This window comes from Pristis pectinata, chromosome 33 (assembly GCF_009764475.1).
Source record: "Pristis pectinata isolate sPriPec2 chromosome 33, sPriPec2.1.pri, whole genome shotgun sequence".
Taxonomy (NCBI): Eukaryota; Metazoa; Chordata; class Chondrichthyes; order Rhinopristiformes; family Pristidae; genus Pristis; species Pristis pectinata.
Genome location: NC_067437.1, coordinates 14,041,545 through 14,058,560, shown reverse-complemented (window position 1 = coordinate 14,058,560; position 17,016 = coordinate 14,041,545). Strand labels below are relative to the sequence as shown.

Here is a 17,016-nt window from a genome sequence, read left to right as displayed (position 1 = left end):
TTGTTCTTGTCCTCCTGTGAATTCTGTATTAAAGGGGATAAACATTTAGCTAGATTTGTTTTCTTTCTGCAATACTTATTCTACATTTTTTTTCATTTTAACTGTCATTGTCCCCCAAACTCTAAATTATGTTTTTAAAAAAACATTTTTATACATTTAAATGTTGTTATTTCTACATGATGTAATGTTACAATTTTTCTCATGCAATATGATATGCCTATTGACATTCTCCACATTTCCTAGAATGCTTCTATGAGAAATTGATCATGTTCTTAGAAATCTTGTGTACAATACACCCTCTGGCAACAAAAATTATTTCCGCTTGGCATGTTTTTTAACCAGTCTTCGGGATCAATGCATACAATTGCAATGTTAATGATTCCTGTACAGTTTTGCTGAGTCATTGCCAGTTGTAAACCCAGCCATTAGGGGGCTCTGGGGAGCAGATATTGGAAATCTATAATTTGATCCTTCCTGTTCTTGAGAAAAGTATCTTCAGCAACTGACAATGCCAGAACAACATACTGGTTATATATAATCGTTGTGTTTGTGATGCATTTTTGTTTTGTCACCATTGTGCCTTTATTTCTATAATGCAGATTTGGCTTTGGAGTTTCCATGTGCTCCTGGTCCAGCCACCACTCCCGTACCAGCCAGTGAATCGTCAGGCCCTCTTCTCTCAGCTGCTCTCAGTATCCAGCAGTCACAGACAGACCCTGCCCCACTCAAGGGCACTGCTGGTGATGGGGTATCTCTCTCAGTGCCTGAAACTACAGATGAATTTCCAGATGGAGAGATTATTGGAGAAGACCTGGACACATTATTGGATTCTATTGGGGAGGCAAATGAATTTCCAATGGTAAGAGGCAGGTGGAGTTAAAAACCAATGGAGTTTCCAGTGGTTGGGTCGGTCTTGTACTCTGCAGTATCAAAAGCATACAGTTAGCTTCCAAACCCAGATTTCAAATTGGTCAGTCTAAAGGTTGGCATGACTGTCAGCCCTCTTTGTAAACTGCCACAATTCTCCTGCATTTCTCATTGTTCTTGGCTAGTTTTGTTATACTGACCCATGGCCTGTTGGTAAGAGGTAATTTTACTTTGGGCCAAGCAACATAGTGACGGATATCCGCTGTCCAGGATTTGATGGTCGTTGGTTTACAGAGTGCTCATTTGTCCTTTGACGAGTCTTGTTTTGACTCTTGATGGGTGTCTGCACACCATCCACATCGAGGCTAGTCCAGCTGCAGGGCACCAGCTTAGGGGCGGCACGGTGTTGCAGCTAGTACAGCCAAAGAATCCTGATTGCAGATGCTGTCTGTGTGGAGTCTACACGTTCTCCCTGACTCTAGGGTTTTGCCCAGGTGCTCCACTTTTCCTCCCATATCCCAAAGACGTGCGGGTCAGTAGGTTATGTGGCCACTGTAAGTTGCTGCTACAGTGTAGTTGAGTGGTACAATCCGAGGGTAATTGATGATAATATGTAGAGAATAAAAAATGGGACTAATATCGGATTAGTGTAAAATGTTGGTTGATAGTCAGCATGGACTTGGTGACTGAAAGGCCTGTTTCCATGCTATATCTCTCTGAGGCTCTATGGCTCTTGTTTAGTAGCTGTCAACCCAACAATTGAACACGATATACAGGTTTATGTGTTACCAGATGGTGTACCAAGAGAAACCTTGGACTGACATGCATCCACACAGAGTTATATAGGGAGAAGTTAGCTAGCTGGGTATTTTATACAGGAATCCTGTCACTTGACTCCAGTTGAAGCAGGAGGCATCAGACAAGGACAAGGTAGGGCTCCAGTTTAATGACCTCCACAAGGTCGAAGCACCGTTGCTTCCTGCCAATGTTCATGCATCATGGCTGGCTGGAGTTAGCAGGGAGATACTACAGCAATATGTTCCTGGGTTCAGGAGGTGAAGACAGACATTAGGTATGATGATAATTTAATGTAAATTTTAACACTTCATGTAGCAGTTAGTGAGCCTCAAGATTCTCATGGTTGTGTCCTCACTTAGACTATACATAAGACCACTGCCACCTATGGCTAACTGAGAACTTAGATGTGGCGGATTGGTTAAAGAAAAGTGAATAGTAGCCCATTGATTAATACTCCCATTGTACGGGGATATGAACTAGATCCTTTCCGTGCATTGATTCGTACAAATAGTAGGATGTAAACCAGAGTGTCTGAGTGCTTTTTGAGATGATTTTGAGTGTCATGTTCCGGATGCTTACCAAGTAAGTAAGTATCCATGTCCATTTACCTGCATTGCATATCAGGCATTTCCACTAAAATTAGTTCATCAATCTCAAGCAACATTCCTGCGGCCACACCCGTACCTGGTTGACATTTCAGTTCAGTAAAACTAGTCCAAATCCACCCGATGCAGTGAGACCATCTGCTTTGATGTCACTCTCAGTTCTGCTGTTAAAAGCAGCATTTAAAAATGCACAGAACCTACAGTAGAAAAAATAGTGTAATATTTTGGAAAACAAATAAAACTGCAGATGCTGGCATCTGCAAATGCTGGGAGAATTAAGCTGGTCGAACGGCATCTGTGGAAAGAGAAACCAGTTAATGTTTCAGGTTGTAGATCCTTCATCAGAACTTAATATTTTGAATGGTTTTCTTTATCAGAGCTTTTCAATAGGAGTGTCCAAAACTAGGGTGTGGCAGCACCGTGGTGCAGCTAATAGAGCCGCTGCCTCAGAGTACCAGAGATCCCAGTTCACTCCTGACCTCCAGTGCTGTCTGTGTGGAGTTTGCACGTTCTCCCTCTTTGTGGATTTCCTCCAGTTGTTCCTGTTCCCTCCCACATCCCAAAGACATGCAGGTTGGTAGGTTAATTGGCCACTGTAAATTGCCCCTAGTGTGTAGGTGAGTGGTAGAATCAGGGCGGTGGGGGTGGAGGGGAGTTGAAGAAAATGCAGGGAGCAAAAAGGGATCAATGTAGGATTAGTGCAAAATGGTTGGTTGATGGTTAGTACAGACTCAATGGGCTGAAGGGCTTGTTTCCATGCTGTACCTTTATGACTATAAAAGGTTCTCGTTTAACATGCAAGTTTAAATGTATTTCCTTCACCTGGAGTTAATGTCAGCCAATTTGAGAGAGTGAGAAAGTAAGATATCCCAGAGAGAGCTCTGTAAACACATCGCTGAACATGTTTCCATGATAGCATGTGAGAGACACTCAAACCTTAATTCATATTTGAAATGTTCTTGTACTCTGTCAGTGTTAAGCCTAATGACATGAAAACTTAATTTATATGGTTAAATAATGTTTCAAGGGCTGTAAGGTTGTAAAGTGGTGTCAACTGATGGGTCTTCACATAGAAATGATCAGTACAGGGAGATGAGGGCACCTTGTCTACTTCTGAAAATGTCGCAAAACTAGGAAGTGCAGTTATATGTTAATGAGACTAAGCAACCTTAGGATGACATGACAACCACAACTTACATATATATAGCACCTTTAATACATGGAAGAGGTACAAGGGGAAAAATGAATGTGAGGCTTTTGAGAGGATATAATGAGGATGAAGCTTGATCAGAGAGTTGGTGCAGAGCAGTTTCATGGTGTCAATTAACAGAAGGGGTCTGTTACTGAAAGTGCACCTGTCAATGATACCTGAAACCAAAGAGGTGACATGCAAACAGTTTGGGAAAGGGCAGTGGAAGGACTGAAACACAAGAATTAGAATTCCTCATGGGAGGGAGAATGGGAGCATGGTCAGCTGGGCTTGAGCAGAAGAGGTAGGTTGAGGTTTACAAAGGTGAAGTTTTCAGAGCCAGATGAGGATTTTTTGACTGAGCAGAAGAACAAAGGTGAGTGCCTCATGGGTGCTTTGCATCAGTGGGCATTTGTCTGAACAGGTAAAGCACAGTAGGTTCACACATAGTAAACTTCTTTCAGCTATCATTACTGAAGTTAAAATTGTCATGCAGATTAAACTCAGTTTTTGCTTTTACCACCAGTCAGTCGCAGATTGGCCAACTGTTTTACACTTCTTCTGTCTTCGGCTTCCATTGAATTAATGACAATAATATCTTGAGCTTTCTAAAGCAAACCCTCAGTTTCCTGCTGGCCAGGTGAAGTTAAACCACTCCTGCAATCATGTCCACCGGTGACTGATTGTAAGCCATGGGATGTTGGCCACTGTCTATGAAATTTTGGCTCCAATGGTCTGTTGATATTGCAACAGTCCATATTGTGCTGGTGCAACAACAGTTGGCTGATCTCCAGCACAATCTGCCACTGGACCCACTTAATGCACGCACAGCTGTAGTTGCTAACCATACAGTTCCTGCTGTACTAACAGAAGATGGTGTGATTTCTTGTTCTTTGTGCAATTGTAGCCAAAGTTGCCTCCAGTGAAAATATAGCTAAATTTAAGGCTGTGGTTTTCAGCTGAGTGGTTGATAGCCAACCGAATAAACAAAAGAGTAGCAATGTTTCCCCACTTTAAAGATTTTTTCTCTGTTTGGTGACATCAGAGGAAGCTGTATAGTCAGAGTCCAGTCTGGCTGCCAAAGCTGAGATAGTAACAGTATTGTGCAAGAACTGATGCAAATGTGATTTGTTTCCTGCTCAATACCACCTGTACGCAGGTAACTGATTCAAATTTGGGTCCAATTCTTTCCCCACCCGCACTTCACCCCCACCCTTTGCTCCTAACCAACCTGCATGTCTTTGGGATATGGCAGGAAATCAGAACACACAGTGGAAACGCACGCTCAGTCACAGGGAGAACGTGCAAACTCCACACAGACCTCACCTGAGGTCAGGATTGAACCCAGGACTCTGGTGCTGTGAGACAGCAGCTTTACTAGCTGCGCCACCTTGCCACCCACTGCTTTTTGAGATCATCTTGAGTGCTGTTGAATGGTGCTGGATGTTTACCAAGTAGATACTCATGAAGTCCACTTACCTGCATTACATTAGAGCATTTTCCACTCAAATTAGTGCATCAGTCCCAAACAACATCTTTGTGGCCTTACCTATGCCTAGTTGACATTCAGCTGGGCAAGACTAGTGCAAATCTACTCTGTGGGGTTGCACCATCTGCACTGTCCCTCATAGTTCTGCTGTTTAAATCAGAGAGGATTTAAAAATACACAGAATCTACAGAGGAAAGAAGCTTTTTAATATTTTGGATGGGATTCTTAGTTGGAGCTATCAATCTTTTTTCTGCCTTTTCCATGGGCTGGGTCCCTGGTGCTGTACTTCCTAGGAATGGATATCTTTTCAGTTGCTTTCCCAATGACAGTCGACTTGGCCCACTCCCTGCTGACCTTGGCCCCCACCACTCCATCACCCCTGGGGGCCTGTAAACCATTTACCCACAGCTGGAGGGGTTTCCTTGTGCCTACTTTGGGAGAATAACACCAGAGTTGGAACAGCAGGGAAACTGTGGAAATCGCAAGCTTCAGGATAGGGGCATTCAGAAGCACGGACAGCCTTGTGGAGGTTGCCACTGCTGGTTTAATCCAGTGCTAGTGAGGTGCTCCAGAACTTCCACGTATGACATTGCTTTATTATTGTCACATGTACTGAGGTACAGTGAAAAGCTTTTGTTTGGCTCTAGACAGATCATTCTGTACATAAGCACCTGAGTATGCAGGTGACTGCTGCAGTGGAAGAACTGCCCCCATTATTATTTCTGGACGTAACATTTTACTCTGTTCCACGGACGTAACACTTTACTCTGTTCCACAGACATCAGTGGCAGGGACTATTCCGACCAACCTACCCAATGACGTGTCCAGGCTACTTGCCGTCTTACCCAGTGGTGCCCCAGTGCTTCCGTCTGCTGTAAAGGGTAACATTGGCCCAAAGGTGTCGCTTCCACCAGCCTATTCAATGCTTCCTGTCCAGAAGATGGACACCCTGGACACTATCGGTCCAAGCACAACTGTGAATAGTTTGGATTCTTTGGATCTACTCCCTGGAACAGAATCTCAGCCTGGTAAGGGTGTATTCATTCTCGAACCATTGACCACACATTTAGTGGGAAAATGCTTCCGTTTGTTTAAAATTTTCTGCCTACAAAAGTGACTTGAGTGTTGTGTCCATATAATACTGGGCAACACACCTCATGGCGGATATATGGCTTTGGTGGAAGTTTCTACAGATTCATGAAAATGTTATCAGTGCTCAAAGGCTTATTACATAAACTGGTATTTCCTGGAGAATAAGACGTTCAGGGGTAGTTCGAATGAGACTTTTAGATTTTGAAAGTAATCCTCCAAATAGGACATGTCCTTAAAATCAGAGCCAGACCATTCAGTGGAAAAGTTAATGGTGAGAAGAGTGGTAAAACTGTGGAACCTTCTTCCACAAAGAGTGGTTGCTGCTAGCTCAGCAAACAATAGTAAATGTGAGACTGACAGAGTTTCGGTCACCAACGGTGTTAAGCGATTTTGAGCCACAGTGCTGAAGGTAGATGCCGATCAGCTCCTATCTCATTGAATGGCAAACAGGTTTGAGGCCCTATATGGTCTTTTCCAGTTCCTATGCTTCTAGCTAGAATTATTATTTAGCACATTTCAGACTTCTTAATTTTCATTTCTATCTGGCCAGAAACCTTCATCTAGGAAATTAAAAAAAAACTGCAGATGCTGGAAATCTAAAATAAAAACAGAAAATGCTAAAAACACTCAGCAGGTCAGGCAGCATCTGTGGAGAGAGAAACAATGTTTTGGTGTGAAGATCCTTCATCAGTTCTTCTGATGAAGGATCTTTGACTTGAAACATTAACTCTACTTCTCCTTCCATAGCTGTTACCTGGCCTCCTGAGTGTTTCCAGTGTTTTTTGATTCCCTTTTTCCCCAGCCTTCAGCTGGGCTCTGACTGGGAGGGATGTCAGAGGATCCTGGCTGTGGTGAGTGCCGTGGTTTTCTGTGCTCTTCGGTGTTGTGTAACAGATTCGAGGGTCTCGAGGGACAAGGACTCTGGACACAGTCTTTGGAGTTAAAATGATTTATTTATAAAAAAACAAATGCGGGTCAGGATAAATGGGAACAACGCACACATGCACACTGGTGATCGTGAACGTGGGGGGGGATCGCAACGAGGGTGAGGTGCACACACACACACTCAACAAACTGGGTATAAATGATCAAGGAAGAAACAATACGATACCTGCCACCCCTCAACTCAGTGCAGGCACAGCTCTGTGCTACCGGGAATATACTTAGGACACTCCTAACCCTGTTGAAGTGCACACTCTTATCAATGGTCTCTTCAGCGTTATTTCACGGTTCCTCAGAGCAATCAAGAGAGAGAGAACCACGCACACGTGGCACTCTTTATAGTGCTGGAGGGCTGGGTGGTCCAGCCCAGGTAGTTCAAACAAGCTGATAGCCGAAGGCCAGGTACAAAGGTGTTTACAGAGGCCAATGGTCAAGTGTGGACTGATGGGTGGGTGGAGCCAGACCTTGATTTGACAGTGATGTGTCTTTCGACCAGGTGATGATCAGTGGTGTCACGTGACAGCATGACCCTTACAATACACCCAGTGAAGTAGTTTTGACTTCCGGGATTAAAATCATTAAATCACCAGGCCAGGAATTACTGGCCTAAAGCCTACCTTCAGTGCTGGCTGAAGAGTGAAGAACTTCAGCTTCTTAACACAGCTTCATGGGTTGATTTGTTCTGATAAGTTGAATGAAGAGCAGTGAGCAGAGACTCATGGGGTGTAAACACTGGCACTGATCTTTTGTGCTGAATGAAATGTTTTTTTGCTGTAAATTGTGTTCGGGTTATGGTAGAGAAAATGAGCATCACTTTTCTGGAAGCTCAAGAGACATTAACGTGAATAATGATCATTTTTGTGCTTCACCAGTATCAAGACCAATGACACCAAACAACAATAAGGGCGTATCAAGCAGCTTCTCTTTGGTGAGTCCAGTATGTTCATTACACCTTCTTCACAAGATCACAAGACAAGGGAGCAGAAGTAGGCCATTCGGCCCATCGAGTCTGCTCCAAAGAAAAGGAGAAAAAGAAATGAGAAGGTGGGGGGGGGGGGGGGGGTAAGTCTGCTCCATGTGCAGAAACAAAAACTATTCTAACCCCAATTTCCAGCCTTATCCCCATATCCCTTGATACCTTGACTAATTAGATGCCTATCTATCTCCTCCTTAAACACCTCCAATGATCTGGCCTCCACTGCTGTACGTGGCAAGGAATTCCATAAATTCACTACCGTATATCTAACTACAATTCTTTATTGCAGTTAGATTTATGGTTAGTCCAGGGAACATATTGGCCCTGAAAACCTTACACTGTTGCTTTTATTGAATTAATTTTAACAAGCTTCGAACAAGTCTTTCCAACCGTTGCCTCCCACTCTTTTCCCTGAAGTCTCCAAGCTGTGATTCAGTCCCTTTGCGACCTTGGTCAACGAGGACAAAGGCCATGCCCAGATTTTGAAAATGAGGTTCTACACGATGGCCAGCCTCAGTCCCATTCTCACCCAGTCACCATTTTGCCTGCTTTCCAGCAAGGCAGTAGGTGGGAGTCAGGGGCCATTGAGGTTCAAAGATCAAGTGAAAAATTCCAAATCCAGATTGATTCAGTTTTGGGGATGGGCATTTATTGAATGGGTGATGATGTTACTTTCTTGTAGTTCTGTGGTCCATTTACTCCCACAGTGCTGTTGGGTTGTAATTCCAAGATTTAGACTCGATAATAATGAAGGGACAGCAAATATTTCAAAGTCAGCTTTCCACAGCAACTACCTCGTGGAAACTGGTAGGGAAGGACTGGATCGGAATTGGCTGCAATACTCCCCACAGTCAGAATCCACTAAGTATGAGTCATGTGCCACCGTGTGAGCTGTCAGACAACAGCAGGTTGCAGGAGAGGGGAAGAAGATCCAGAATCTTGCTCCTTCCTTAACAACCACCCTCTCTTTCTGCACCAGGGTAAGCAAGTGAACTGCCTGCCCACATCAAGCCATCCCGTGGCCCTCCTTGGATTAGTTCAAAGAGGCAGCGAATCAACTCCGTCACCACTGACAAAGAACCCACTCGGTGATACGCACGATCTGCGCCAGGCCTGCTCCAACTGCTTTGTTAAATCAGGTAAAGAAAACACTGTGGCTAGATGCCTTCTGTTCAACCATTGGGCCTGGTTGCTGATGGAATGGGACTGAGTGACCACTCCAGTCAGCAGCTGTTAAGAGGTCTTATCCTGATAGGTTTGAGTGCCTGTCATTACTAGGACATGAAGTATATACATAATGCTGATAGGAAAGTAGACTAAAGGCTGTCGAGTATTCGGTAGCAATGCATCTAACTGCAGGTGGGTGACTAAGGTGGGGAAAGTAAACAGAGTTGTCATCATGGGAACTCCAGCTCGCTCTGCAATAGGGTAATGAGATGCAAGTTTCACTGAAGTTCTTCTTTAATTCCCCAAAGAAAATACAGAGTACATGAATCAAGAAGGTAAAAGTACTACTAAATACATTGTGTTAAATCATACTTGAAATCACAATACTCTCTATTAATAATCACACATGATAATTAATTAATAACAAATAAATTGGAATAATTTTATTATGAAAAAAATCTAAATCCAATACCAAGACCGAAGCTGTTTAATAAAGAAAAAGGACAAGGAAAAACCCTTGACACATGACGATATCAGCCAATATCTGCATTTTAGCCACCAAATCAAAGGTTTTGAAAATAATTCAAAAAAGGTCCCCACAGCGTTTGAAAATCTAAGTTAGATTCAGAAATTGAACAGCGGACCTTCTCTAAATTCAGGTATGACATAACATCCCGTAACCATTAAGCATAAGTAGGCGGAGTGACTTCCTTCCATTTAAACACTGAAGTTCTTCAGATAAACTGTTTTTAATATTGGTTTCGCCAGTGGGACAGGTGGAGGCTGACTAGTTTCCTCAGAATGGATTACTCTTGTCTAATGTCCATTAATCACAGATAGCAGTATTAGCTGAGAAATACCCAGGCATCCATCAGGGAATGGAGGGAGTCATCAAGGAGGTGAATGTGAAAAACTGATGGCATTGCAAGTAAGTAACTTGGTCGTATAATCAAAGGAGCTGCATTCAGTTGCCTGTTGTCTCCATCCCACTCTCACTCTGACCTGCTTTTGGTGTCTTACACTGTTTGAATGAAGCCCAATGTAAGCCTGAGGTACAGTTTGTCATCTACTGACTGGGCATGTTACGGGCTCTGAGCTCAACACTGGATTCAACAATGTCAGACAACCAGCCTTTCCGGTTGGTGTCAGAACTGCCCAGTCTTGATCAACCTCTAATCTTAACAGTGTTTTTCTTTCTCTACAGATGCTGCCTAACCTGCTGGCTATTTCCAGCGTTCTCTTTTTCACAGGTTTCAGCAGCTGCTGTGTTCTGTATCCCACAGTTTCCACACTTTTGTTTTTTTTCTCTCTGTATTCACATTCACCTCTTATTTAGAGCACCTCGAGACAGACCGGCTGCAATTAGCAAGCCTTCGCCATCCTCTCTCAGCTGGCTCCAACACCATCTGTGTCATTAAGTTTCTCTTGGTCTCCACCTTTCCGCAGGCATTCCCTTTGTTCCCTCCACCACTCTCCCCTCTCTGCAACTTTAAACAAGCTTGTTTTCTAGCTTTTCCTAGTTCTGATGAAGCGTAAATTCTGATTCTCTCTCCACAAATGCTGCCTGATCTGCTGAGTATTTTCTGTTTTTCCCTCGCCTTTTGATCGCCTCTATTTTAGTTCAACAGATGGGGCTGTGTTGGACTGTATCCTTGGGCAAGGAGTAGTCTGTGTACCTAGAAGAGAACAGAGAATAAAAGCCCAAAAAATTGATTCAATTTAAATCAACTAGGAGAGACCAAAAAGAATTGGTTGATATTCTTTAGAGTTTATAAATAAAATGAGGGTTTATTAAAATGTTTGAAGTTCTTGAGAGTTTGATAGTGAAAGGTCATTTCCTCTGACTTGAGTCCAGAACTAGAAGACGGTAAAGCTAAGGGGATGAGGGGATGCTTTTCACTTGCTGGGCTGTGAATCATTGGTTCTCAACCCCAGAGGGCTGTGGATGGTCAGTTCCTACATCTGTTCAAGGCTGAAACACTTAGATTCCTGGACACATAAGGGTTAGGGAGACATGGATTTCTGCAGGGAACTGGAGGTGATACAGATTTTTAGCCATGATATTATTTGAATGATGGTGTGTGCTTTGTATGGTTTATCCTTCTTCCCATTCTTAATGTTTTTAAATCTGTTTGTACCAGTTTCCCTACCTTGGCCCATTATACTAACTTTGTTCTAATTACATTTTTCTCCCCTTGTGTTTTGTTATTCTAGGAGTTAAGGCATTGGACTATATTTATAACCCTGACCTAGATCATAAATGTAAAAAAGATCTTCTGATTGGAAGACTGAACAGTTTACCGGATTCACGATGGAAAAAAATCAGGCCCCGACCTACCCGGAATAATTATGGAGGGCCATACTACTTGTGTAAAGGTATGGACATGCGAGTAATTCAATGCTACTTATAAGGGAGACCTAAACCAGTGGTTGTAAATATACAATATGCAACAGTGACTTAAATCCAAAGCTGAATGCAGGAGAAATGAAATAGTTCAAACGTGAATTGGCTACCTGACGGAGTACTTCAGCTGTAGGTTGTACTTTAAGAAAAAGTTGGATCACTGTTCTGTATTAAGTTAATGGCCATTGCTATACTGAGCTCCATGTTCATGGGTAGGAAGAGAAAGGAACAGAAATTTATGCTGATAAAATGAGATGAAAGGGAGGAGGTTTGTGTGAAACAAACACCAGTCTGGACACAGACCAGGAGGACTGAGTGGGCTCGTTCTGTGTACTGTCAGTGTGAGGAGAACTTGTCCTTCCTGAATACACTGAGGTGAAGTCTTCATCTCTAAGGTACGCAATTAATGAAGATCTGTACTGGACAACTTGGGCTGAGATCTGGTGAGGGTTTCTGTGCTCAATGAAAATCCACAGGTGTGTGGATGTGAGACATAGATCTCCACTAATTATTGTTGAAAAACTGGTGTTAAAAACATAAAATGCTGGGAATACTCAACAGGTTAGGGGACATCTGTGGAGAGAGAAACAGAGTTAATGTTTCAAGTCCACGACCTTAAGAAATGCCCAACCTGCTGAGTATATCCAGTGTTTTCTGCCAATGAAGTACCACTGATTTGTGGTGCCTCTTCTATTTAGGGAGGTTGGTGGCCTACTTGCCGCCAGCAAACTCCCACAACCAGCAATATGATGATAACTAAGTAATCCATTGTAATTATGTGTTGAGTGAGGGATAAATATTGGCCAGGACACTAAGGATAGACTGCCCCCCTTTTTTTGAAATAGGGCTATGGAATCTTTTGCATTCACCTGAGGGAGCAGACAGCACATTGTTGCCAGGAGATGGTCCCTTTGACACTCACTCCATGCACTGGAGTGTCACCTGGTTTTTGTGCTCCAGTCTGGAGTGGGACTTGAAACTCCTGACTCAGAGGCAAGTGTGAAACTCACTTAACCACAGCTGATACCTCAAAGTAGAGTCATAGAGCCACACGGCATGGAGAACGGGCCCTTCATCCCAACTCATCCATGCCGATCAAGTTGCCTATCTGACCTTGTCTCTTTTGCCTGTGTTTGGCCCATATCCCTCTAAATCGTTCCTATCCATGCACTTGTCCAAATATCTTTTAAGTTCATAATTGTACCGACTCTACCACTTCTGGCAGCTTATTGTGAAAAAGACTAGAGCAATTGAAGTCTTTCTTTTTTGCTGGTGAGTGCCATCAGTGAGAACTGTTAAGAATCAATATTTATGGGAGAATTGTGCTAAACTTTAGCAGTGATGTTCAATGGTTTTAACAATAGAATTCATTATCAACACCTACTGTTAATGTGAAAATCTGAAGAATAGCCACTTGGGAACATGCTGGAGGGTTTCAAAAGTTAGTTCCATTTGGGAAAAGAGACGGGCAAATTGAGGGAAAGCAGGAAAAAGGTAGCAGATTTATAGTGTGAAACATAATTCATAAAGATGTTCTCAATTTGTTTACTTACAGATATAGTGAGTAAGGGGGATTGCAAGTATGGGGATCACTGTACATTTGCTTACTGTCAGGAGGAGATAGATGTTTGGACACTGGAGCGTAAAGGAGCAATAAACCGCGAGCTACTCTTCGATCCACTTGGGGGTGACACAAGATGCAGCCTCACGGTAGCTAAACTGCTGAAGGAACATCTTGGCCATTTTATGTATCTGTGTGAGGTGAGATATTGTAGCACAAATGGAAGTCTATTAATGCCGACATCTCTTTGCTCTACTTCAATTAACATAACACCTCAATTTTAAGCTCCTCATCATTGCTTTCAAACCCCTCCATGGCCTTGTTCCTCCCTATCTCTGTAACTTGCTCCAGCCCTCTGAGCCTTTGTAAACAATCTATTTCCTCCAATTCCAGACTTTTGTACGTCCCTGATTTTAATTGCTTCACTACTGATGCCAGTGCTTCCAACTCTGATGGCCCCGAGCTATAAAAGATTTCCCCTAAAGCTCTGTCTCTCTACACTTTTCTCTTTCTAACTCTCTTCTGTTAAGATCCTCCTTAAAACCTACCTCGCTGACCAGGTTTATCTATCCTGGTACTTCCTTGTTTGGTGTCTAAGTGTTTTCATTGGTAATAATAATGATCAGTACTTTGCTATGTAAAAAGTGCCTAATAAATGCAAGTTGTTACTAGTTCACCCGTCAGTCCGTGCCACATGAAATATGGAGCACAGAAACAGGCCACCAGGGTTTAACTGACATAGCCTTTTTATTAGAATATCTATCTCTTGTCTTTCCCCTCATGTACTTACCCTTAAATAATACCAATTGGCACTGTATTTATTGTATCAAAAACTTTCTGTGCCCAAGCGCCAAACCTGGACAGTTGCACTGCTTACTCAGGCTTCTATTCCCTAAACAGCCCACAAAGGTGCTGGGTCGGGCAGCATCTATGGAGGGAAATGGACAGTCGGCATTTCAGGTTGAGACCCTTCATCACCGACCCAAAACGTCGACTGTCCATTTCCCTCCATAGATGCTGCCCGACCCGCTGAGTTTCTCCGGCGCATTTTGTGTGTTGCCCCAGATTTCCAGCATCTGCAGTCTCTTGTGTTTCCATTCCCTAATGCTGCTTTGTCTTTGTTGTGCCTTCAGAATGTCGTCAAAGGTAAGACTTCGGACATACTCTGTGTCTGATATAAATCTTTGGCATTCTCTGCCTCAAGGGTCTGTGGATGCTGAGTCATTGAGTATATTCAGGGCTGAGACTAATAGGTTTTTAGACACCAGGGATTTGCTGATGCGGCTTCCTCTGTTAGTATGTCATGTATTCTCATATGGAGCATAAACACTGGCGTGGGCTAGTTGCTGCAGGTGACAGGTTAATGTGGTGTACATTCTATATGGTACTAGCTTTGGGAGAAATGGCCTTTCTGAAGCAATTCTAGTGGCATAGAGATGAAGTTCCCACATCAGCGCCAGTGCCAAATAGATTACGTACATCCACGTTCAGTTCAGATCTGGACTCCGACTGGTGAATTGGTAACCGTTACAGTGATGCCCACTTCTGTGTATACTGCCCTTTCCCATTGGTGATTTTTTTTTTCCCCCATTCATCAAATCAGTGAAGCCAAATTTAAAGCCACCATATCCTGTGTATACTTCCCTTTCAAATGGGGTTATCAATTCCAAATCCATTCCTCCTCCCCTCTCAGTCTCTGATGCTTACTTTTGCCTTCTGTTGCAGGAATGTTTTGATAGCAAGCCCAGGTTAATAAGCAAGAAGATTAAAGATGGTGCATCATTCTGTTCTAATCCAGAAGTTAAGCACAACTTTGAAGAGAATAAGTGAGTACTCAAGATCTCAATGGAGGAGAGAACTCCTTAACCCAGTGGACAAAGGGAGCTCAGTATTAATCATTCATACTGATGGAATCCTGGTTTGTGTTGAGTAAACGGACGACTGAAGTGCTACCAGTTACATCAGTGCTTCATGAGCCAGGACAGTGAAACGAACCGCCCAGACTTCCCACTCCTTAACAATTAGACTCTTCCTAGAAGGTGTGCACAAGGTGAAATTGGGGGCAAGGATGGCACTTGGATGTGATGCTAACTGTGGTTATAGCTTGTTGATGGTCTTCATCCAAGTTAAACTGCAAAGCATAGATATCTGGGCAGAGTGTCGGAGCTAATCACGCAGGGGAAAATTGACTTAAAATACTATATTGTGAAACGTTGATAGATTTTTTAGTTTGATGAGGTTAAGAGATACAGAACCAAGGTGAATAAATGGAGTTAAGGTGTAAATTAGCCATGATCTAATGGAATCAACTCAAGGACCTGAATAGCCTTCCTACAGAGTAAGTTGTTGAGAGATATTAAAAAAGCTTTTTTTTAAGTGGGGTTGGCAAGGGTATAAAACACCAAGGCAGATCACTGGTTAATCTGCAGATCAGACATGAGAGCAGATGCGAGAGGTTAAATGGATGAATTGGTATTGGTATTTGTTTATTATTGTCACATGTAGCCTGATACAATGAAAAACTTTTGTTTGCCTGCCATCCAGACAGACCATTTCATAAATAATTACATCGACATAGTGAAAAGGAACCAGAAAGCAGAATATAGTGTTGCAGTTGCAAACAAAGTGCAGTCCAGGTAGACAAATAAAGTGCAAGGGCCACAACCAAGTAGATTGGAAGATCAAGAGTTCATCCTTTAGCATGTGAGAAGTCCATTCAAGAGTCTGATAACAGTGGGATAGAAGCTGTCCTTGAGTTTGGTGGTTCGTGCTCTTAAACTTCTGTATCTTCTGCCTAACGGGAGAGGGGAGAAGAGAGAATGACTGGGGTGGGAGGCATCCTTGATTATGTTGGCTGCTTTCCTGAGGCAGCAGGAAGTATAGACGGAGTCAAAGGAGGAGAGTTGTACATGTCACTCAACTTCTCTCTTGCTCGCCTTTCATTTACTCCCTGTGGTTCTCCTGCAGGTGCCTGGTCCACATGTTGCGCGCCACAACTGTGAAGTACTCCAAGATCCGCCAGTTCCAGGAGCACTGCCAGTTTGATGTGTGCCGTCACGAGGTGCGCTACGGGTGTCTGCGGGAGGACAGCTGTAACTTCGCCCACAGCCTCATCGAGCTCAAGGTCTGGGTGATGCAGCAAAGTTCAGGTACACCTGAGGAAAACCACGGTGTGTTTTCTATTCAACGCATCCATGTTAAAAGTTTAAACATATTTGCGGCAAGGTGTCAGAACTAAAGGATGATCAGCACCATCTAATTTCCATAACTTGGAAATGGAAATTTACAAAAAGCTGATAACCTGAAAATTTCTCCTGCTCAGTACCTATTAAACTCTGATCATTCTGTTTTATTCACTCTGTGAATAAATTTTTTTTTAAAAACTGCAGATACTGAAATTAAAACCAGAAAACGCTGGAAACACTCAGCAGGTCAGGCAGCATCTGTGGAAAGAGAAACAGAGTCAATATTTCAGGTTGGAGACCCTTTGTCAGAGAAGAATTAAACTTTGTGGTCTTAAATGGTTAACATTGTTTTACTTCAGCAACAACTAATCTGTACATTATTGTGCTATGAGTGCAAAAAAATATAAGGCATACCCCTGAGCAAACTATCTACTTTTTCTTAAAATATTGTTTCAGTCTCCCTTTCCTAAAACCCATCTTGGATCTGCATTGTGAATCGGAAAATCTAGGCTGGCCAGTCATTTGTCCTCCTAGCTTGTCTAGTGTGGGCTGAGATTGTTATTATCAGCTCTTCTCTCCACCTCCCTGAGCAACATAACCTGCAAAGGAGTGACTCACCTCAGTGAGCTGAAGATGAAAGGACAGCAGCCCTGGGATTCAAACACATGATACATAATGAGTTGCAAATGCAAAGTGTTAGGTATAGAGTCAATTGGAGTTTGTTTCAAACCAATTTATCCC

The 17,016-nt window shown here is 43.0% G+C and overlaps 1 protein-coding gene across 1 annotated transcript in view; it reads left to right on the top strand.

Moving 5' to 3' along the window:
- Positions 1-17,016, top strand: part of zc3h7bb (zinc finger CCCH-type containing 7Bb) — a 100,863-nt gene that overhangs the window by 54,914 nt on the left and 28,933 nt on the right. The window contains 8 exon segments of the mRNA XM_052043153.1: positions 600-859; positions 5,727-5,976; positions 7,855-7,910; positions 8,938-9,097; positions 11,340-11,501; positions 13,085-13,290; positions 14,816-14,916; positions 16,058-16,239. Coding sequence (XP_051899113.1) covers positions 600-859; positions 5,727-5,976; positions 7,855-7,910; positions 8,938-9,097; positions 11,340-11,501; positions 13,085-13,290; positions 14,816-14,916; positions 16,058-16,239 — 1,377 coding nt within the window.